The sequence below is a fragment of the Thalassophryne amazonica genome, chromosome 10 (genome assembly GCF_902500255.1).
Source record: "Thalassophryne amazonica chromosome 10, fThaAma1.1, whole genome shotgun sequence".
NCBI classification, from domain to species: Eukaryota; Metazoa; Chordata; class Actinopteri; order Batrachoidiformes; family Batrachoididae; genus Thalassophryne; species Thalassophryne amazonica.
Genome location: NC_047112.1, coordinates 66,625,255 through 66,649,916, shown reverse-complemented (window position 1 = coordinate 66,649,916; position 24,662 = coordinate 66,625,255). Strand labels below are relative to the sequence as shown.

The window sequence follows — 24,662 nt, the reverse complement described above, 5'->3', positions numbered from 1 at the left end:
CACTCGAGTGAAGAGAGGGGCAGAACTGTCGACTGATCACCACCTGGTGGTGAGTTGGATCCGCTGGGAGGGTAGGAAGCCGGTCAGACCTGGCAGGCCCAAACGTATTGTGAGGGTCTGCTGGGAACGACTGGCGGAACCCTCTGTCAGCGAGGTCTTCAACTCCCACCTCCGGGAGAGCTTCTCCTAGATGCCGGGGGAGGCTGGAGACATGGAGTCCGAGTGGACCATATTCTCCACCTCCATTGTCGATGCGGCTGCTCATAGCTGTGGTCGCAAGGTCTCTGGTGCCTGTCGCGGCGGCAATCCCCGAACCCGGTGGTGGACACCGGAAGTAAGGGATGCCGTCAAGCTGAAGAAGGAGTCCTACTTATCTTTGTTGGTAGGTGGGACCCCAGAGGCAGCTGACAGGTACCGGCAGGCCAAGCGTGCCACAGCCCATGCGGTCGCAGAGGCAAAAACTCAGGTCTGGGAGGAGTTCGGGGAGGCTATGGAGGAGGACTATCTGTCGGCCTCGAAGAGATTCTGGCAAACCATCCGACGCCTCAGGAGGCGGAAGCAGCTCTCCACCAGCACTGTTTAGGGTGCGGGTGGGGAGCTGTTGACCCTGACTGCGGATGTTGTTGGGCGGTGGAAGGAGTACTTCGAGGATCTCCTCAATCCTATCGTCACATCTTCTGAAGAGGAAGCAGAGACTGGGGACTCAGAGGCGGACTCATCCATTACCCAGGCCGAAGTCACCGAGGTGGTTAGAAAGCTCCTCGGTGGCAAGGCTCCTGGGGTGGATGAAATCCGTCCTGAGTACCTTAAGTCTCTGGATGTTGTGGGGATGTCTTGGCTGACACGCCTCTGCAACATCGCGTGGCGATCGGGGACAGTGCCTCTGGATTGGCAGACCGGGGTGGTGGTCCCTCTGTTTAAGAAGGGGGACCGGAGGATGTGTTCCAACTATAGGGGGATCACACTCCTCAGCCTCCCCGGTAAGGTCTATGCCAGAGTACTGGAGAGGAGAATTCGACCGATGGTCGAACCTCGGATTCAGGAGGAGCAGTGTGGTTTTCATCCTGGTCGCGGCACACTGGACCAGCTCTACACGCTCCATCGGGTGCTCGAGGGTTCATGGGAGTTTGCCCAACCAGTCCACATGTGTTTTGTGGATCTGGAGAAGGCGTTCGACCGTGTCCCTCGGGGCACCCTGTGGGGAGTGCTCCGGGAGTACGGGGTCCGGGGTCCTTTGTTAAGGGCTATCTGGTCTCTGTACGACCGCAGCAGGAGCTTGGTTCACATTGCCGGTAGTAAGTCAAACCTGTTTCCAGTGCACGTTGGCCTCCGCCAGGGCTGCCCTTTGTCACCGGTTCTGTTCATTATTTTTATGGACAGAATTTCTAGGTGCAGCCAGGGTGTAGAGGGGGTCTGGTTTGGGAACCACAGAATCTCGTCTCTGCTGTTTGCGGATGATGTGGTTCTGTTGGCTTCGTCAAATCAGGACCTTCAGCGTGCACTGGGGCAGTTTGCAGCCGAGTGTGAAGCGTCCGGGAAGAAAATCAGCACCTCCAAATCCGAGGCCATGGTTCTCGACCGGAAAAAGGTGCTTTGCCCTCTTCAGGTCGGTGGAGTGTCCTTGCCTCAAGTGGGGGAGTTTAAGTATCTCTGGGTCTTGTTCACGAGTGAGGGACGGATGGAGCGTGAGATCGATAGACGGACCGGTGCAGCATCTGCAGTGATGCGGTCGCTGTATCGGACCGTCGTGGTGAAGAGAGAGCTGAGTAGGGGGGCAAAGCTCTCGATTTACAGATCGATCTACGTTCCGATTCTCACCTATGGTCATGAGATTTGGCTCATGACCGAAAGAACGAGATCGCGAGTACAAGCGGCCGAGATGAGTTTCCTCCGCAGGGTGGCTGGGCGCTCCCTTAGAGATAGGGTGAGGAGCTCGGTCACTCGGGAGGAGCTCGGAGTCGAGCCGCTGCTCCTCCACGTCGAAAGGAGTCAGTTGAGGTGGCTCGGGCATCTTTTCCGGATGCCCCCTGGACGCCTCGCTGGAGAGGTGTTCCGGGCACGTCCCACTGGGAGGAGGCCCCGGGGAAGACCCAGGACACGCTGGAGGGACAACATCTCTCGGCTGGCTTGGGAACGCCTTGGGGTTCCCCCAGAGGAGCTGGGGGAGGTGTGTGTGGATCAGGAGGTCTGGGCGGCTTTGCTTGAGCTGCTGCACCCGTGACCCGACTCCGGATAAAGCGGAAGAAAATGGATGGATGGATGGAATTTGAAATGTGGACTCGTCAGACCACAGCACACTTTCCACTTTGTGTCTGTCCATTCCAAATTAGCTCAGGCCCAGAGAAAGTGGCAGCATTTCTGGATGTTGTTGATGTATGGCTTTCGCTTTGCATGGTAGAGTCCATCTTGCACTTGTAGATGTAGCGACAAACTGCTTGGATGGCAGCATGTGTTGCTCCAAAACCTGGATGTACCTTTCAGCATTGATGGCAGAGGTGTCAAATCTAGCTTCAGAAAGTAAAAACCCTCCCATGTGTCGCTTCTACCTGTGCACCTAAAACAGGTGATCTCAGTAATTAACTCATCCACCTGCCTGAAGAGCTAAACTAATTACAATCAGCTGGTTTATTGGGAAGATGGAACAAATATGTGGCTGGACTTTTACTTTCTGAAGCCGGATTTGACACCTCTGATTGATGGTGCCATCACAGAAGTGTAAGTTGCCCATGCCATGGGCACTAACACAACCCCATACCATCACAGATGCTGGCTTTTGAACTTTGCGCTGGTAACAATCTGGATGGTCTTTTTGCTCTTTTGTCTGGAGGGCACAACATCCATGATTTCCTAAAACAATTTGAAATGTGGACTCATCAGACCACAGCACACTTTTTCACTTTGTGTCTGTCCATTTCAAATGTGCTCGGGCCCAGAGAAAGCGGCGGCGTTTTCTCGCGGTTGTTGATGTATGAGTTTTAACTTGCACTTGTAGAAGTAGCAACACACTGTGTTAACTGACAATGGTTTTCTGAAGTGTTCATGAGCCCACGCAGTAAGATCCTTTACACAATGATGTCGATTTTTAATGCAGTGCCACCTGAGGGATCAAAGGTCACAGGCATTCAGTGATGATTTTTGGCCTTGCCACTTACGTGTAGAATATTATGGACTGTAGATGATGGATTTCCTAAATTCCATGCAATTGAACATTGAGAATCATTGTTCTTAAACTGTTCAAGTATTTTTTCACGCAGTTGTTCACAATGTGGTGATCCTCACCCCATCTTTGATTGTGAATGGCTGAGACTTTTGGGGATGCTCCTTTTATACCCAATCATGACACTCACCTGTTTCCAATTAGGTATCCTTTGAGCATTTATCAACTTTCCCAGTCTTCTGTTGCCACGTCCCAACTTTTTTGAAATGTGTTGCAGACATCCATTTCAAAATGAGCAAATATTTGCACAAAAACAATAAAGTTTATCAGTTTGAACATTAAATATCTTGTCTTTGTGGTGTATTCAATTGAATATAGGTTGAAGAGGATTTGCAAATCATTGTATTCTGTTCTTATTTTCATTTTACACAATGTCCCAGCTTCACTGGAATTGGGATTGTAAATCCAGGGATCGAGGATCCAGTGACCAATTTCATATTTATTTACTTTAAGACTTAATAAAATGTTGTTGACATAGAAAACCTGTAAAGCCTACTTTTAGTACACAGAAAATTCACAAGAGATATTGATAAGGGAATCGATAAGGAATCGGATCGATAACTGGAATCGATAATGGCATTGATATGGATAAAATCTTATCAAGACCTATCCCTAGACCTAAAAGACATGGTGAGATGCTGAAGAGCTTCACTCGTTCTTATCCACGACATATACATAGTACTTAACCAAACAACTGAAAACCCCAAAAATAAGAAAAACCCTAAAACCCCAGCCAGGAACCCCAACAACATGGTCCACAGAGCAGATACGGAAGCTGATAGATTCTGCCCACTGCCAAATGGTGTGACTCTCACACACCAACAAAGTGCATCCATCATGTCAGAGCAGATGGTTGCGGTGGAAGATACACTGTTTTTGGATGGCACCTGCCGAAGGACAATAACATGATTCTAAAGACCATCTAACCTTTTTGTTCTTCTTTGTGCCTATGTTGTACTTTGTTTACTTGATCTAAGCAGTGCTTGAGGTTTCTTGCTGTGAGGGAGTTTTTATCACTGGGGGTTGGTGAGGTTCGATGTTACCCTTGTGAAGCTCTTTGGGGCAACTTATGTTGTGATTTGATGCTGTATCGATAAACTGAACCAAGTCCCCGCGTGTGTGTCTCAGGGAGCCTGAGAGCCTCCACCTCCTGCACGTACCAAAACAATAAAGTAACTCATTACAAAACTGTATTTTTATTTTATTTTTTAAAAGGTTCCCCGTTGCACCCTTGCCTATTCTCCATGTAGTGTGGAACTGCATCAGGAAGGGCATCCAGGGTAAAACTTGTGTCAAATCAACATGCTTATCTGTGTCAGATCAGCTGTAGTGATCCCAAATGAAAAAAGAAGTCAAAAGAACCTACATACTAGCCGCTCTTCGCTTCCCCCCCCGACCTTAACATTGTCATAGAGAGGGCCCACAGAGCCCCTGCCAGTAAGCCACGGAGCCCTGAAGCTGCCCCGCGCTCTCTGGTTGTCAGATTTTTGGACTTCTCAGTCAAAGAAACCGTGTTACGACAGGCCTGGGAGCAGAGAAAAGTCATGTACAACGGGAGACAAATCTACTTTGACCACGATTTCTCTCCCAAGTTGCAGAAAAAGATAGCGCTGGTGCGGGTCGCAGTAAAGCAGCTAAAACTGAAGAACATCAGAGCAAAGTGTATTTTCCCCACACAGCTCAGAGTATTCATGGAGGACGGCATGAAGACCTACCCCACCCTGACCGATGCTTTGCCAGCACTTGAGAAGCTGGGGATACATGCACAAGGGAACGAACGGGAGCTGCTTTAAACGGAGCTGTCCCGAGACGGGTGAAGCACCGCGGGAAGGAGAGCAAGTCGGGGCCCAGCGGGTCTCTCCCACGCCGAGATCAAGACTTTCTTTAATACTGAGGGCTGATTTACACTCCGGCCGAGTTCATCTGACTGATTTAACCAGTACACGTTAGGAGAGGAAAAGTGAAGATTTTCAGCATGGACGGGACGTGAGAAACAGTGAGTGGAGTGCCACCAATCCACAGGTAAAGTCGCTCCAAAATACTCTGGAAGCGACTGCGACAGCGCACACATTGTGCCTTTTCCCCTCAGAGGACCGGTCACCATCCTCCGCCCAGGGTAGATCGGGGGTTGGGTCTTTTCTGACTTAATCAGGTTTGAGCGCTAGAGTTTGTATATATTAATAATTCAGGCTGATCCAGTCGGGTATGTGGAAGCACATACTGTTCATTTTGTCCTGAGACTCAAATTGGGCCATTATTCTGTTATAAGCAATGATTCTTTATGTGAATTGTTTGTGTATGGGTGGGTGAAACAAGATAGGGTACAAATTACAAAATATTTGGCATAACATTTAATGACTGATATAATCTGTGTTACTTATAACGTTAAGGGCTTGGGTAACCCAATTAAAAGAAAAAAAGTGTTAAATCAGCTAAGAAAACGTAACTGTGCTGTGGCGATGCTCCAGGAAACACACCTTTCAGAAAAAGAACATATAAAGTTGAGAAGAGTGGGTAGACCAGCAATACAGCTCATCATATCAAAGTGGGAGAAAAAGGGGTGTCGCAATACTTTTCAACAAGTCCATATATTTTTGTCATGAGAAAACCTTCAGTGACAAGGAGGGGAGATATGTAATGGTGATTGGCTGTGTGGGGGGCATTAAAATTACACTACTTAATCTGTATGCTCCAAATGAGGATTGCCCAAATTTCTTTAAAAATATTGCATCCTTTATAGTAGATAAAGCGGAGGGAATTATTCTTATAGGGGGTGATTTTAATTGCGTTTTGCAAGCGTCTATAGACCGACTACCTGCTGATTTTGGTCCAAAGTCCAGAAAATCTCACACACTTTGCGCACTGAAGGATGAGTTGGTAGATGTGTGGCGCCATCTGCATGCCAGGGAAAAAGATTTTAGTTTTTTCTCACAGGTTCATGGCAGCCACTCAAGGTTAGATATGTTACTGATGTCAGGAGCGGACTTCTACAGAGCAACCCAATGTGATATAGAAGCAATTACCATCTCAGATCATGCTCCAGTCTCCTTAAAAATAAGGATGAGTTCAAATAATATTTTTAAAAACTGGAGAGCAAATGTATCTATTCTAAATAATGAAATGGTTTTACAGACAATTAAAAAAGGGTTAATAGAGTATATTCAATTTAATGATAATGGTACGGTCTCTCCATCTATGTTATGGGAGGGGCTAAAAGTGTTCTAAGGGGAAATATAATTTCAATCTCATCTAAAATAAAAAGAGAGAGGCTTGCAGAACAGTTAAAACTGGAAAGTAAAATTAAAAACTTAGCGGTAATATACCAAAGAACACAAAACAAAGACACACTTAATATGCTAAAAGAAAATAGACAGAAATTAAACGATTTACTAACATATAAAGTAGAGGGACAGCTCCGAATCACAAACCAAAAATATTCTGAGTTTGGTAACAGGGCCAGTCGGTTGTTGGCATTTCAGCTGCGAAAATCACAATCAAGCAGAGCAGTTCATAAAGTTAAATGCCCAAAGTCTGGGGTAGTATTCCAGATTTTCCACTCTTATTATTGCCCCCTTCCTGAATTGCCACCTTATTGTGGTGGAGGGTGGACTTTTTTCTGGTTCCGGAGCACAGCGGTGTTCTGCTGTATCTGTTAGCTGTTTGAACTGAGCTGTTTGAGTTCTTTGAATTAACAGTCTTTTTCAAGACTTTTTTACTTTTTTTTACTTTTTCACCGTGCTCCAACGCCTAAAGAAGACCTCTAACGGTCGAAGCATCGCGACGGAGCTCTTTTATCAGCTAACCTTCATCAGCGTTGGCAAGCTAACTAGCTTGCTAACGCTTTTGTTTTTATTTTTATTTTATTTTTTAGCACTGTTGTCGTGCTGCTCCACAGCCTGCCTAGTGGATTTTTATTTTATTTTAGCACTGTTGTCGTGCGTTACCTGTGCTGCTCCACAGCCTGTCCAGTGGATTTTTATTTTATTTTTTAGCACTGTTGTCGTGCGTTACCTGTGCTGCTCCACAGCCTGTTCAGTGGATTTTTATTTTATTTTTTGGCGCTGTTGTCGTGCGTTGCCTGTGCTGCTCCACAGCCTGTCCAGTGGATTTTTATTTTATTTTTTACCACTGTTGTCGTGTGTTACCTGTGCTGCTCCACAGCCTGTCCAGTGGATTTTTATTTTATTTTTAGCACTGTTGTCGTGTGTTACCTGTGCTGCTCCACAGCCTGTTCAGTGGATTTTATTTTATTTTTTAGCACTGTTGTCGTGCGTTACCTGTGCTGTTCCACAGCCTGTCCAGTGGATTTTTATTTTATTTTTTACCACTGTTGTCGTGTGTTACCTGTGCTGCTCCACAGCCTGTTCAGTGGATTTTTGTTTTGTTTTTTGGCACTGTTGTCGTGTGTTACCTGTGCTGCTCCACAGCCTGTTCAGTGGATTTTTGTTTTGTTTTTTGGCACTGTTGTCGTGTGTTACCTGTGCTGCTCCACAGCCTGTCCAGTGGATTTTTATTTTATTTTTTACCACTGTTGTCGTGTGTTACCTGTGCTGCTCCGCAGCCTGTCCAGTGGATTTTTATTTTATTATTTTATTTTATTTTTTTATTTTTTTTTTTTAGCACTGTTGTCGTGCGTTACCTGTGCTGCTCCACAGCCTGTCCAGTGGATTTTTATTTTATTTTTTAGCACTGTTGTCGTGCGTTACCTGTGCTGCTCCACAGCCTGTCCAGTGGATTTTTATTTAGCGCTGTTGTCGTGCGTTACCTGTGCTGCTCCACAGCCTGTCTAGTGGATTTTTATTTTGTTTTAGCACTGTTGTCGTGCGTTGCCTGTGCTGCTCCACAGCCTGTCCAGTGGATTTTTATTTTTATTTTATTTTATTTTTTAGCACTGTTGTTGTGCGTTACCTGTGCTGCTCCACAGCCTGTCCAGTGGATTTTTATTTTTATTTTATTTTATTTTTTAGCACTGTTGTTGTGCGTTACCTGTGCTGCTCCACAGCCTGTCTAGTGGATTTTTATTTTATTTTAGCACTGTTGTCGTGCGTTACCTGTGCTGCTCCACAGCCTGTCTAGTGGATTTTTATTTTGTTTTAGCACTGTTGTCGTGCGTTGCCTGTGCTGCTCCACAGCCTGTCCAGTGGATTTTGATTTTGATTTTATTTTTTTTGGCACTGTTGTCGTGTGTTACCTGTGCTGCTCCACAGCCTGTCTAGTGGATTTTTATTTTATTTTTTACCACTGTTGTCGTGTGTTACCTGTGCTGCTCCGCAGCCTGTCCAGTGGATTTTTATTTTATTATTTTATTTTATTTATTTATTTATTTATTTTTTTTAGCACTGTTGTCGTGCGTTACCTGTGCTGCTCCACAGCCTGTCCAGTGGATTTTTATTTTATTTTTTAGCACTGTTGTCGTGCGTTACCTGTGCTGCTCCACAGCCTGTCCAGTGGATTTTTATTTTATTTTTTACCACTGTTGTCGTGCGTTACCTGTGCTGCTCCACAGCCTGTCCAGTGGATTTTGATTTTTATTTTATTTTTTTGGGCGCTGTTGTCGTGCGTTACCTGTGCTGCTCCACAGCCTGTCCAGTGGATTTTTATTTAGCGCTGTTGTCGTGCGTTACCTGTGCTGCTCCACAGCCTGTCTAGTGGATTTTTATTTTGTTTTAGCACTGTTGTCGTGCGTTGCCTGTGCTGCTCCACAGCCTGTCCAGTGGATTTTTATTTTTATTTTATTTTTTAGCACTGTTGTTGTGCGTTACCTGTGCTGCTCCACAGCCTGTCCAGTGGATTTTTATTTTGTTTTAGCACTGTTGTTGTGCGTTACCTGTGCTGCTCCACAGCCTGTCTAGTGGATTTTTATTTTGTTTTAGCACTGTTGTCGTGCGTTACCTGTGCTGCTCCACAGCCTGTCTAGTGGATTTTTATTTTGTTTTAGCACTGTTGTTGTGCGTTACCTGTGCTGCTCCACAGCCTGTCTAGTGGATTTCTATTTTGTTTTAGCACTGTTGTTGTGCGTTACCTGTGCTGCTCCACAGCCTGTCTAGTGGATTTCTATTTTGTTTTAGCACTGTTGTCGTGCGTTACCTGTGCTGCTCCACAGCCTGTCTAGTGGATTTTATTTTGTTTTAGCACTGTTGTCGTGCGTTGCCTGTGCTGCTCCACAGCCTGTCCAGTGGATTTTTATTTTTATTTTTTAGCACTGTTGTTGTGCGTTACCTGTGCTGCTCCACAGCCTGTCTAGTGGATTTTTATTTTATTTTAGCACTGTTGTCGTGCGTTACCTGTGCTGCTCCACAGCCTGTCTAGTGTCGGATTCCCTGTTTGGGAATCCGCTAGCTTAGCGTAGCTACTAGCTCTTAGCCGTTTTAGCATGGCGGCTTCTCCTGTCTCTCCCGTACTTTTCTGCTCTGGGTGTGAAATGTTTAGTTATTCCTCGGCCTCTTTTAGCAGTAACGGTACATGTAATAAGTGCAGCTTATTCGTAGCTTTGGAGGCCAGGCTGGGCGAATTGGAGGCTCGGCTCCGCACCGTGGAAAATTCTACAGCTAGCCAGGCCCCTGTAGTCGGTGCGGACCAAGGTAGCTTAGCCGCCGTTAGTTCCCCCCTGGCAGACCCCGTGCAGTCGGGAAGGCAGGCTGACTGGGTGACTGTGAGGAGGAAGCGTAGCCCTAAACAGAAGCCCCGTGTACACCGTCAACCCGTTCACATCTCTAACCGTTTTTCCCCACTCGACGATACACTCGCCGAGGATCAAACTCTGGTTATTGGCGACTCTGTTTTGAGAAATGTGAAGTTAGCGACACCAGCAACCATTGTCAATTGTCTTCCGGGGGCCAGAGCAGGCGACATCGAAGGACATTTGAAATTGCTGGCTAAGGCTAAGCGTAAATTTGGTAAGATTGTAATTCACGTCGGCAGTAATGACACTCGGTTACGCCAATCGGAGGTCACTAAAATTAACATTGAATCGGTGTGTAACTTTGCAAAAACAATGTCGGACTCTGTTGTTTTCTCTGGGCCCCTCCCCAATCAGACCGGGAGTGACATGTTTAGCCGCATGTTCTCCTTGAATTGCTGGCTGTCTGAGTGGTGTCCAAAAAATGAGGTGGGCTTCATTGATAATTGGCAAAGCTTCTGGGGAAAACCTGGTCTTGTTAGGAGAGACGCCATCCATCCCACTTTAGAGGGAGCAGCTCTCATTTCTAGAAATCTGGCCAATTTTTTGGGATCCTCCAAACTGTGACTGTCTAGCGTTGGGACCAGGAGGCAGAGCTGTGGTCTTATACACCTCTCTGCAGCTTCTCTCCCCCTGCCATCCCCCTATTACCCCATCCCCGTAGAGACGGTGCCTGCTCCCAGACCACCAATAACTAGCAAAAATCTATTTAAGCATAAAAATTCAAAAAGAAAAAATAATATAGCACCTTCAATTGCACCACAGACTAAAACAGTTAAATGTGGTCTATTAAACATTAGGTCTCTTTCTTCTAAGTCCCTGTTGGTAAATGATATAATAATTGATCAACGTATTGATTTATTCTGCCTAACAGAAACTTGGTTACAGCAGGATGAATATGTTAGTTTAAATGAGTCAACACCCCCGAGTCACACTAACTGTCAGAATGCTCGTAGCACGGGCCGGGGCGGAGGATTAGCAGCAATCTTCCATTCCAGCTTATTAATTAATCAAAAACCTAGACAGAGCTTTAATTCATTTGAAAGCTTGTCTCTTAGTCTTGTCCATCCAAATTGGAAGTCCCAAAAACCAGTTTTATTTGTTATTATCTATCGTCCACCTGGTCGTTACTGTGAGTTTCTCTGTGAATTTTCAGACCTTTTGTCTGACTTAGTGCTTAGCTCAGATAAGATAATTATAGTGGGCGATTTTAACATCCACACAGATGCTGAGAATGACAGCCTCAACACTGCATTTAATCTATTATTAGACTCTATCGGCTTTGCTCAAAAAGTAAATGAGTCCACCCACCACTTTAATCATATTTTAGATCTTGTTCTGACTTATGGTATGGAAATAGAAGACTTAACAGTATTCCCTGAAAACTCCCTTTTGTCTGATCATTTTTTAATAACATTTACATTTACCCTGATGGACTACCCTGCAGTGGGGAATAAGTTTCATTACACTAGAAGTCTTTCAGAAAGCGCTGTAACTAGGTTTAAGGATATGATTCCTTCTTTATGTTCTCTAATGTCATATACCAACACAGAGCAGAGTAGCTACCTAAACTCTGTAAGGGAGTTAGAGTATCTTGTCAATAGTTTTACATCCTCATTGAAGACAACTTTGGATGCTGTAGCTCCTCTGAAAAAGAGAGCTTTAAATCAGAAGTGTCTGACTCCGTGGTATAACTCACAAACTCGTAGCTTAAAGCAGATAACCCGTAAGTTGGAGAGGAAATGGCGTCTCACTAATTTAGAAGATCTTCACTTAGCCTGGAAAAAGAGTTTGTTGCTCTATAAGAAAGCCCTTCGTGAAGCTAGGACATCTTTCTACTCATCACTAATTGAAGAAAATAAGAACAACCCCAGGTTTCTTTTCAGCACTGTAGCCAGGCTGACAAAGAGTCAGAGCTCTATTGAGCTGAGTATTCCATTAACTTTAACTAGTAATGACTTCATGACTTTCTTTGCTAACAAAATTTTGACTATTAGAGAAAAAATTACTCATAACCATCCCAAAGATGTATCGTTATCTTTGGCTGCTTTCAGTGATGCCGGTATTTGGTTAGACTCTTTCTCTCCGATTGTTCTGTCTGAGTTATTTTCATTAGTTACTTCATCCAAACCATCAACATGCTTATTAGACCCCATTCCTGCCAGGCTGCTCAAGGAAGTCCTACCATTATTTAATGCTTCAATCTTAAATATGATCAATCTATCTTTGTTAGTTGGTTATGTACCACAGGCCTTTAAGGTGGCAGTAATTAAACCATTACTTAAAAAGCCATCACTTGACCCAGCTATCTTAGCTAATTATAGGCCAATCTCCAACCTTCCTTTTCTCTCAAAGATTCTTGAGAGGGTAGTTGTAAAACAGCTAACTGATCACCTGCAGAGGAATGGTCTATTTGAAGAGTTTCAGTCAGGTTTTAGAATTCATCATAGTACAGAAACAGCATTAGTGAAGGTTACAAATGATCTTCTTATGACTTCGGACAGTGGACTTATCTCTGTGCTTGTTCTGTTGGACCTCAGTGCTGCTTTTGATACTGTTGACCATAAAATTTTATTACAGAGATTAGAGCATGTCATAGGTATTAAAGGCATTGCGCTGCGGTGGTTTGAATCATATTTGTCTAATAGATTACAGTTTGTTCATGTAAATGGGGAATCTTCTTCACAGACTAAAGTTAATTATGGAGTTCCACAAGGTTCTGTGCTAGGACCAATTTTATTCACTTTATACATGCTTCCCTTGGGCAGTATTATTAGACGGTATTGCTTAAATTTTCATTGTTACGCAGATGATACCCAGCTTTATCTATCCATGAAGCCAGAGGATACGCACCAATTAGCTAAACTGCAGGATTGTCTTACAGACATAAAGACATGGATGACCTCTAATTTCCTGCTTTTAAACTCAGATAAAACTGAAGTTATTGTACTTGGCCCCACAAATCTTAGAAGCATGGTGTCTAACCAGATCGTTACTCTGGATGGCATTTCCCTGATCTCTAGTAATACTGTGAGAAATCTTGGAGTTATTTTTGATCAGGATATGTCATTCAAAGCGCATATTAAACAAATATGTAGGACTGCCTTTTTGCATTTACGCAATATCTCTAAAATCAGAAAGGTCTTGTCTCAGAGTGATGCTGAAAAACTAATTCATGCATTTGTTTCCTCTAGGCTGGACTATTGTAATTCATTATTATCAGGTTGTCCTAAAAGTTCCCTAAAAAGCCTTCAGTTGGTTCAGAATGCTGCAGCTAGAGTACTGACGGGGACTAGCAGGAGAGAGCATATCTCACCCGTGTTGGCCTCCCTTCATTGGCTTCCTGTTAATGCTAGAATAGAATTTAAAATTCTTCTTCTTACTTATAAGGTTTTGAATAATCAGGTCCCATCTTATCTTAGGGACCTCATAGTACCATATTACCCCATTAGAGCGCTTCGCTCTCAGACTGCGGGCTTACTTGTAGTTCCTAGGGTTTGTAAGAGTAGAATGGGAGGCAGAGCCTTCAGCTTTCAGGCTCCTCTCCTGTGGAACCAGCTCCCAATTCAGATCAGGGAGACAGATACCCTCTCTACTTTTAAGATTAGGCTTAAAACTTTCCTTTTCGCTAAGGCTTATAGTTAGGGCTGGATCGGGTGACCCTGGACCATCCCTTGGTTATGTTGCTTTAGACGTAGACTGTGTTTCATAATTATTGTATGGCCTTGCCTTGCAATGTGGAGCGCCTTGGGGCAACTGTTTGTTGTGATTTGGCGCTATACAAGAAAAAAGTTGATTGATTGATTGATTGATATGATGTTTCAGTCCAAGGATGTGGCAAATGCATTTGCCATATACTATCAAGAACTGTACAAGGAAGAAAGCTGTCAAAATAAAAGGGATAAAGTTGGACCATCCTAAATTCAATAAATCTTAACAAACTGACCGAGGAGGAGGCTAATGCAATAACAGGTCCAATTACAAGAGAAGAAATTAAAAATTCTATTCTAAAACATAAGAACAATAAATCCTCAGGGGTGGACGGTTTTCCAGGAGAGTATTACAAAGTACTGGTCCAAGAGCTTGTCCCACTTTTGGATAAAGTGTATAACTATGCACTTTCAGAGGGTGGTCCTCCTCATTCATGGTCTGAAGCTATTATAAGCGTCATCCACAAAGATGGTAAAGACCCGACTCTGTGTACATCTTATCGACCCATCAGCCTCCTGTGCATGGACCTTAAAATACTTATTGCCATTATCGCAAACAGAATATAAAAGTATATTAGGAAGCTTGTGAAACCTGATCAAACTGGCTTTATCGCCCAGAGACATGGAACTGATAATGTTCGAAGAGCTTTAAACCTCCAAATAGTTGCACAGAAAAGAAACACCCCATCAATGTTTCTCAGCTTGGATGCTGAGAAGGCATTTGATCGGGTAGATTGGGACTTTCTACAGCAGACACTAAGATACATGGGCTTCAATGAGGTGTTCATAAAATGGGTCCAAGAATCCAAGGTCACGAGTGAGTGTCAATGGTCATTGCTCTGATTTTTTTTCATTGAGACGCGGCACTAGGCAGGGCGAAAGAATTTCTCCCTGAATCCAATGTACAACATAAACTGTCACTTTTTGCAGATGACATTTTGTTATTCCTGGAGAAAGACCACGAGTACGTCTTAAAATTTTAATGACTCCTAAGGAAAATGGAGGATGTATTAAATCTGCCTAACTTCAGACTGCATTATTGGGCGGCCCAAATTAAAGCTATGGTGGCATGGATCATTAGTGATCCAGAGAAGCAATGGGTCTCTATGGAAGAATATTCTGTACCAGGATTTTCCCTCGCACAACTTTCATTTCTCAGCATGCAGGCAATGAAAAAAATTAAAATTACAAATATTTGGGTCAAACATACCTTACCAATTTGGAATAGGATTCAAAAGCAGTTAAAGGGAAAGGTTGTGTTATGTGTCGGACGCAGCTCGGAGAACCGACCAGTGTTTGAAGGACCCAGTATGAAATAAGCAGAGCACGGTACAAAGGCTAACTGAATTTAATACATAACAGTGATACAAAAAAATAACAAAAGAAAGTGCAGTCTGGCGTGGTGCGCTCCCAGCAGCGCTAACGGTCCGGAGCCAGAAGCTGTTCGGACCCAAGGACCCCGCCGACACCCCCCAGGTGGCCGCAACAAACCGAGTCTGTGAAAGAAGGAACCATTATGTGAGTCCACACTCTACACACGGAGAGAACACTTAAAGGTGTACAAACAGCAAACACTTCCTGGCTTGATTACTAATCAACTTCCCAACCTGCAGGCATGGAACATCCAGTTCACAAAACTCCACTGCAGTGGAAGCCGATACATGACTAACGTACAGCTCAATATAATAAGGTGTAAGGGACACCACATTTACTGACTGTATAAATGTTAGTCACAAAATCTAACGTACCTCAGGAAGTGTGCTGACGAGCGTGAGACCTCACCCCCTCCTCTTTCACAGACCGTGCATCAAACCCTGGACGTTCTCTGCATCCACTGATGATGAGATGGCTCCCGAGACGACGATCTCACCCCTCTGGTCACAAGGTCGAGTCTCTGGCAAATACACACTGTATACTCCAGTCTTAAATGCCACCATGTTCCAATCCATATAGATGCACCTCAGCTGTGAGTCCTGACGAGCCGCAGGTGATCAGGGTGAGGTCCTGATAACCTCAGCAACACAGCCACTCAGTCCCAAATGCAAGCCACCTGGAAGGAAAAACAAAAGACAGAAACAAAAAGGCAGCCAGGCCCCCCAGCCATACAACAGGTTGTCCTCTCACGAGCTATGCCCATTAGTGGAAATATTGAGTTTTTTCCTTCCTTATTAGATAGTGGTTTTCATGGGTGGGCCAAGAGGGGACTCATCACACTGAAACAGTTATTTGATGGAAATGTTAGGAAAAGTTTCGCACAACTAAAAGCTAAATTTGAGTTACCAACAAGCGATTTTTATAGGTATTTACAAATAAGAAGTTACATCACAAAACATACAGACTGGGAACATATTAGAAGAGAATCTACAAACATAGAAAAACATTTTATCAATTTGGTTGAAAATGCAGGGGTAATGAAAAAACAAATTTCATTAATGTACCAAAATTGTTGATTGATATGGCAGACAACACGCAACACATAAAACAGCAATGGGAAATGGAGCTAAATGTAATTTTAGAGGATGCTGTTTGGAGGGATATTTGCTCTGGTTGCCATAGGGGAGTGTGCAGTCAAAGTTGGAAGGAGTTTGATTGGAAGATGAAATTAGATTTTTCAGAACACCACTGAAGTCCTTCCACTTCAAAGTAAATGTCAATGACAAGTGCTGGAGAAATTGTGGATTTGTGAGTGACCAAACTCACATCTTCTGGGACTGTCCCAATATACAGAACTACTGGAAAAATATTAAAAGCAATGTGGAGAATTTAATGAAAGTGAGCATCTCTCTGGACCCTATTATTTTCTTATTGGATGTTTTCCCAGACAACTTTTCTCAGGATCAAAAATTTCTGCTTCACCTTCTTTTGATGACCGCAAGAAAAATGATCACAATTTATTGGTTGAAACCGGAATCTCCCACAGCTGAACAATGGACTCAAAAAATCAAACATATGTATATGATGGAGCGGTTGACAGCTCAACTTCATTTAAAGGCTCCGGTCTTCGATAGAAGATGGAGGCCGATTATTGACTTTCTTAAATAGAGCATAAGCCTACACCTTTGTTTTCGATTTTTAATTGTATGTATTTTTATGTGATGCCCAGTCTCAGGACAATGTTATTGTTATTGTCTTTGAAATGACAATAAAGTTAAAAAAAAAAAAAAGAACCTAGATACTTCCAGATTTTGTTTCATAGTGAAGACAACTGAATGCTGAAACATAAAGTGCAAGTGTTTCACTTTGAGTAAATTTATTGTTATATTAATTGAGTAAAAATGGATTAATAAAAAAAAATGTCAGATTAATTAAAAAAAAATTGTTCTGTGCAGTCCCTCATTTCCAGTGAGATCATTTCTGTCCTCTCTCTATGCAGAAATGTCCATAAACAGCTGTCATTGGATGAAAAGACTACCAGAGCAAGAATTTTAGCTGAGGAAGTTTCTGCGATTTGAAGCGAAACGTCCTCACATCAAGCAACCCAGTCCAGTCGAAGATTCAAGCTTCTCTACTATTGGATGAAAAGTGCAAAGTCCCATTTTCTCTGTTTGGAGTTTGTACATACTGGCAAAGAAAGCAGCACATCCATGTTTTTCATGGCAGTACGTGTTGTCTGTAGGGCTAAATAAAACTTAAAAATTGTTTTCAGGCTGTTTTTGCATCATTTACAAGGTTTAGTGGCATGTGAATGCGTCTGCCTCCTGAACAGCGCAACTGTACGCTCTGAATGAGCCTGTTGAAGCAGCAGGGAGAGAGTAGCGAACCCATGTGGCCTTCTCCAGGCTGTAGGATTGGTTGTGAGGCAAGGCTTATCTAGAATAGGGACTGAAACTACAGGTGACACTCTCAAGAAGGCTCTGTGACATTCTGTAACTATCAATACATCACACCATACAACCTTAATTATAAACTCCAGGAAAAAAAAAAAAACAGTTTCACTCATTCGGTACTTTAACATTTCCCATAATCCCCCTGCACTTCCCAGAATGCAGCGTGGCGCCAGCAGAGTTCCAGCATTTCAAAGCCATGTAAACAATGGCGAGCAAGGTTGTGGATGGTGCCGATTCAGCAAGTTCATGAGCGATTATAATGATGACACGTTCTGCCAAGTTGAGAAGGGTTATCTGGAGGAGGTGTAGCACCTGTGATGAACTTCTGCTGTGCTCCGATGTTGTCTTGTTGTGCATACATCATGAGGTGTGTTTACATTGTGCCCTGAACCAGAACTTTGCCGAAACAGACCTCTCGCATGAGTCACAGACCTCAAGACGGCACGAGATTCACAAGTGCGAAAAGGTGAATGATTTCACTGACTCAAACAAAACTAATTCCAGACAGCTTATCAACATTAACGACAACTCTGTCATTTTTACAAAGTGAAAATACTGCACATATCTTCGAAAGTAATGTGCTAATTTCAATTTTCAATGTATTTTCATTTATGTAGCGCCAAATCACAACAAAGCTACCTCAAGGCGCTTCACACAAGTAAGGTCTAACCTTACCAACCCCCAGAGCAAGAACACAGGTGACGGTAAGGAAAAACTCACTCTGATGATCTGAGGAAGAAACCCCAAGCAGACCAGACTCAAAGGGGTGACCCTCTGCCTGGGCCATGCTACCGACACAATTGACAAAACAAATATACAGTAAATTTTGGGAGTCCATGCTGGTGTCCAGGACTGGAGACTTGCAGAAGAAGACACCCACTCCCACCTCTAGATGGAGCCGCGCCCCAAACAAAGAGGAAAAAAAAACAGAATCAGGCAGCAGAAAGACAACAAATATGGCAAAACTTGTCAACATTAAGCAACAAGAAAAACAGAACAAATACTAAGGTGATCGCCGGCCACTAGCCCGAAGCTTCGACCCGCTCTGTCTACCAATAAAATTAATTTAAAAGGATAGGAAGCAGAGTATCATACTATGGCAGTATGCTAATCATATGAAAGTGAAATAAGTATACATTTATTTGTAAAAACCAACATGCAAGTTGAAAATCCGAAATTTGTGTTTGTGGATCGCAAAACACGTGTGCAAATCAAAGAATATTTGTAGATCACCCTTTGTGCATTTGCAGGTATTAATGCGAAAAATTTACCTCCATACCACCCAGAGGCAAACAATTCCACAGTTTAGGAGCAATGGCAGAAAAAGCCCTATCCCCCCTGAGCTTCCTTTCCAACCTTGGCACTTCCAGAAGCAGCTGGTCAGCTGACCTGAGAGACCGATTTGGTATATAAAGATGAAGAAGCCCAGAACAGAGCTAAACCATGGAGAGACTTAAAGATAAACACAATAATTTTAAAATTAACCCTAAAATATAACAGCCAGGATGGGAGTCATGTGCTCCCTGTTAGAACCCGCGCTGCAGCATTCTGAACCAACTACAAACGGGAGAGAAGCAACTGATTTACTCCCACATAAAGCGAATTGGATGCAAAGGCACGTCCATCAACCTCAGAGGGTTCAAGACGTTTTATGGACTTCTTTGTATGTGTGGTGTCAAAGTATTATGTGAAAAAATATTACAGTAAACTTACAGCGGCTGTGCAGAGACAAGGATTGCAGGGAAAACCATGATGGCAGCCGGCGGATCAGGATGCTGAGCGTGGCGGGTCCACACTGATTGATCTGCAGAGACTGGATTTGTCCACGTGGACAATCCGGCAGTGATGGACCAGCACACCGACTGAAGGTCTGACAAAGATCCTTTGGGCTCAAAGGATATGTGGAAATGTTGGAGTCCTTCATCACAGGCGCAGAATCCAGCAGCTGGCGTTTGCGTGGAGGGACGTGATCCACGTCATGTACATCAAAGGTTTTTGTTTCAGGTCCAGGAGCCATGCTGGCAGAGGGACTGACAAAGCAAGAGTCCCTGTCCTGTAGGACCCAGGCCAGCATCGGCAGAGCCTGCTCACATATCACCACTTTGGTGGTGTGGCCGTGGTCAAGCAGGCGATGAAGCACGTAGAGAGCGCAGCGTGACTGGTGGGCTGACAGGTCCAGGCGGTGGACGACTCCAACACTCCTGACGCTGCTCTCCAACATGGCCAACAGAGGCCACTGCTCAGCAGTTAAACCTTGAAGGCACTGAGAGGTGGGTCTGATGGAAAAGTGTCTCAGGTTTTTGGCCATGACCAACAGGAGGGACTTGGTATCGATATTTGAAATGTGCCTGGTGATGAGTTCATTTTTGGAGTGATAAAAAACTGAAGGAAACAACATCTCCATCACTTGTTGTTTGGCTTCTGCTTCTGTGCGAATGAGAAACAGCTACAACACAACAGTCAACATGTTAGCGGAAAACATGCAGGGCTGATGTTTTAGCAGACTGATCGGAGACAAACCACGACACCTACACGATGAGATGCACCGATGCTCCGTAGGACCGAAAGCCATCCTCTGTAGGTGGAGATACCTGAGAACAAAAACAACATCATTAATGACACACACACACACTCACACACACACACACACACACACACACACACACACACACACACACACACACACACACACACACACACACACACACACACACACACACACACACACAGACACACACACACAGTCCTGGTATTGGGATCAGATCTGAGGTTCGAGTTTTACCACTCAAATTTCACTCTATGAGGGGTATGGGTCAACCAATTACTGGCGCCAATATATAACACTTCTGCAGTTATCAGTAGCACCCATTTATGAGGCAAATTTGCAGACAATTTCATCTTGCAGTGACTGATGTGCGCCAGTTCTGCCTGACGCAAAGTTTCTGAAAACAGATCCCCAGCAAGCGACTTCAATTTTCCGCGTGCCAGAGCACTCTGCTTTCTGCGCGTACAGCAGCTCAGCTGCGTCTCTCTCTGTCTGACTAAGAGGGCTGTTCCACAGAACGCCGTTCCTCCCCGTTTCAATCTGTAAAGCGAATCAGGGCACGTTTGGAAGCATTGCAGTAGCTTCTTGATTCATATTTTGTCAATCAAAACGTGTGCTGCTGCCTTTCTTGGCCAGGCCACCTCGTAGAAGAGGTTTGGATCTCAATGGGCTTTTATCTGGTTAAATAAAGATTATTATTATCATTAACACCAGTTTTGAAATCGGGGTGAAAATCGCCAAATCACCGTCATTACACGATCATTTCCAGGTGTTCATAGTCTTAACAGCTTCAAACGTGTTCAAACATCTTTAAACGGGGGAATCATCATGAGTACAGCCTGGAAAATGTTTGTTTGCACTCCATCGGGGTAAGAATCTGTAGAAAAAGCAACACTTGTTGCAGTTCTGGCCGATGATGTGGCCGGGTGCAGCTTTACTTTCATTTTTGAGTGAGTTGCCAGGTCTGTACTTGTAGACCTGGCAACAAGCTTTTGCCAGGTCTGTAGACAGTTTTTCAGTCTACAGTTTTTCTGTAGAAAAAATTTCATGAACCAGAGCAGTGATTTAAAGAGTTAAACCATCCAGCCCCAAGTGGAGGAGTTTAAGTATTTTGGATTAAAGCTACTGTGTGTAAGTTTAAATTTACTCCGTATCACAGTGTTAAATTGTATGACAGTTCTTTGCCTCACTGGATTAAAGCTACTGTGTGTAAGTTTAAATGTACTCTGTGTCACAGTGTTAAATACAGTTCTCATCTGCCTCACTGGATTAAAGCTACTGTGTGTAAGCTTAAATTTACTCCATGTCAGTGTTAAATTGCATGACACAGCTCTCTGCCTCACAGGATTAAAGCTACTGTGTGTAAGTTTCCATTTACTCTGTATCACAGTGTTAAATTGTGAGACACAGCTGTTGCAGACCACCCTAATACAACCCCAATTTCAATATAATTGGGACGTAGTGTGAAATGTAAAGAAAAACAGAATACAATGATTTGCAAATCCTCTTCAACCGACATTGAGGAAAATAAGTATTTGAACACCCTGGGGTTTTGCAAGTTCTCCCACTTAGAAATCATGGAGGGGTCTGAAATTTTCATCTTAGGTGCATGTCCACTGTGAGAGACATAATCTAAAAAAAAAAAAGAAAAAAAAAATCTGGAAATTACAATGTATGATTTTTTTAATAATTTATTTGTATGTTACTGCTGCAAATAAGTATTTGAACACCTGTGAAAATCAATGTTAATATATGGTACAGTAGCCTTTGTTTGCAAATACAGAGGTCAAGCGTTTCCTGTAGTTTTTCACCAGGTTTGCACACACTGCAGCAGGGATTTTGGTCCACTCCTCCATACAGATCTTCTCTAGATCTTTCAGGTTTGGAGTTTCAGCTCCCTCCAAAGATTTTCTATTGAGCTCAGGTCTGGAGACTGGCCAGGCCACTCCAGGACCTTGAAATGCTTCTTACGGAGCCCCTCCTTAGTTGCCTTGGCTGTGTGTTTGGGGTCATTGTCATGCTGGAAGACCCAGCCATGACCCATCTTCAATGCTCTTACTGAGGGAAGGAGGTTGTTTGACAAAATCTCGCAATACATGACCCCATCCATCCTCCCTTCAATACGGTGCAGTCGTCCTGTCCCCTTTGCAGAAGAGCACCCCCAGAGTATGATGTTTCCACCCCCATGCTTCACGTTTGGGATGGTTTTCTTGGGGTTGTTCTCATCCTCTAAACATGGTAAGTGGAGTTGATTCCAAAAAGCTCTATTCTGGTCACATCTGACCACATGACCTTCTCCCATGCCTCCTCTGGATCATCCAGATGGTCACTGGTGAACTTCAAATGGGCCTGGACATGTGCTGGCTTGAGCAGGGGGACCTTGCTGCCCTGCAGGATTTTAAACCATGACAGCATCATGTGTTACTAATGTAATCTTTGTGACTGTGGTCCCAGCTCTCTTCAGGTCATTGACCAGGTCCTCCTGTGTAGTTCTGAGCTTTCTCAGAATCATCCTTACCCCACAAAGTGAGATCTTGCATGGAATCCCAAACCGAGGGAGACTGACAGTCATCTTGTGTTTCTTCCACTTTCTAATAAATAATCATAACAGTTGTTGTCTTCTACCAAGCTGCTTGCCTGTTGTCCTGTAGTCCATCCCAGGCTTGTGCAGGTCTACAGTTTTGTCCCTGGTGTACTTAGACAGCTCTTTGTGTAATGGCTACACTCTGCGTTGTGTTGTTATGACTCTGCCCATTCGCTCCCCTCGGGACGCGAACTCACGAGCTCCGGCATGGGAGTCGGACTCTCTAACCAGAAGGCTAAAACCCAGGACTCTGGCCTTGTGACCAGAGTATCCTTTTGAGCTGTTGGGAGTGAGATTTACTAACTACATCTGCACAGCGACACCTGCTGGCCTCCGTTACACTCACCCCCCCAAACTCACTCCCATCCGTGTCACGGCACCATTGTAGTGGCTGCACTCCGCGTTGTGTTGTTATGACTCCGTCCATTTGCTCCCCTCGGGACACGAACTCATGAGCTCCGGCATGGGAGTCAGACTCTCTAACAAGAAGGCTAAAACCCAGGGCTCTGGCCTTGTGACCAGAGAATCCTTTTAAGCTGCACAGCGACACCTGCTGGCCTCCGTTAGATTTGGTCTTGACCATGGTGGACAGGTTGGAGTGTGATTGATTGAGTGTGTGAACAGGTGTCTTTTATACAGATAACAAGTTCAAACAGGTGCAATTAATACAGGTAAAGAGTGCAGAATAAGAGGGCTTCTTAAAGAAAATTTAACAGGTCTGTGAGAGCCAGAATTCTTGCTGGTTGGTAGGTGCTGAAATACTTATTTGCAGCAGTAACATACTAATAAATTTTAAAAAATCATACATTGTGATTTCCGGATTTTTTTTAGATTATGTCTCTCACAGTGGACATGCACCTAAGATGAAAATTTCAGACCCCTCCACGATTTCTAAGTGGGAGAACTTGCAAAACCGCAGGGTGTTCAAATACTTATTTTCCTCACTGTATATTCAATTGAACACACCACAAAGACAAGATATTTAATGTTCAAACTGATAAACTTTATTGTTTTTGTGCAAATATTTGCTCATTTTGAAATGGATGCCTGCAACACATTTAAAAAAAGCTGGGAAAGTTGATGAATGCTCCAAGAACACCTCTTTGGAACATTCCACAGGTGAACAGGTTAATTGGAAACAGGTGAGCGTCATGATTGGGTATAAAAGGAGCATCACCAAAAGGCTCAGCCGTTCACAAGCAAAGATGAGGTGAGGATCACCACTTTGTGAACAACTGAGTGAAAAAAATAGTACAACAGTTTAAGAACCATGTTTCTCAACATTCAATTGCAAGGAATTTAGGGATTCCATCATCTACAGTCCATAATATTATCAGAAGATTCAGAGAATCTGGAGAACTTTCTACACGTAAGTGGCAAGGCCTAAAACCAACACTGAATGCCCGTGACCTTCGAGCAACGTCTTTTTCAGGGACGTCCCTGCTTATTTCAGCAAGACAATGCCAAGCCACATTCTGCACGTGTTACAACAGCACTGTACTGACAAAGCTTCAACAATTAGTGTCCTCAGTTCCCAAACACTTACTGAGTGTTGTTAGAAGGAAAGGTGATGTAACTCAGTGGTAAACACACAACAAATGTGTCGCAGGCATCCATTTCAAAATGAGCAAATATTTGTATAAAAACAATAAAGTTTATCAGTTTGAACATTAAATATCTTGTCTTTGTGGTGTATTCAATTGAATATAGGTTGAAGAGGATTTGCAAATCATTGTATTCTGTTATTATTTACATTTTACACAACGTCCCAACTTCATTGGAATTGGGGTTGTAAAATCCCCTCGTTTTTTCTCCACCGATTTGCGCTGATCTCAAAAATAACCCAGGCGACTCCGAAAAAACGGAAATCCACCAAAAAACGGAAAGTTTTCATTCCCACATTTGGTCTTAGTGCAAGTTTGAGACCTTCAGGTTAGTTTGGAGGACTGTGGTTAGGTCTTCGGGTTCGGTTTAAGTCTGAAGATTAGGGTTAGCTTTCAGTCTCACCTCTCACATTCAGGGCTGGTTGAAGTTCATCCAAGAAACGTACGTTCAGATGAGGAAGAAGATCATTTATGAGGGACGTCGGAAGCTCTAAAA

At 43.8% G+C, this 24,662-nt stretch overlaps 1 protein-coding gene across 1 annotated transcript in view; it reads right to left on the bottom strand.

The window, feature by feature from the left end:
* lrrc41 (leucine rich repeat containing 41) overlaps nucleotides 1-24,662 on the bottom strand; it is a 97,256-nt gene that overhangs the window by 65,303 nt on the left and 7,291 nt on the right. Inside the window, exons 2-4 of the mRNA XM_034180177.1 lie at nucleotides 24,570-24,656; nucleotides 19,966-20,024; nucleotides 19,147-19,879 (exon numbers count right to left, since the gene is read on the bottom strand). Coding sequence (XP_034036068.1) covers nucleotides 19,147-19,879; nucleotides 19,966-20,024; nucleotides 24,570-24,656 — 879 coding nt within the window. The remainder of the gene's footprint in view (nucleotides 1-19,146; nucleotides 19,880-19,965; nucleotides 20,025-24,569; nucleotides 24,657-24,662) is intronic.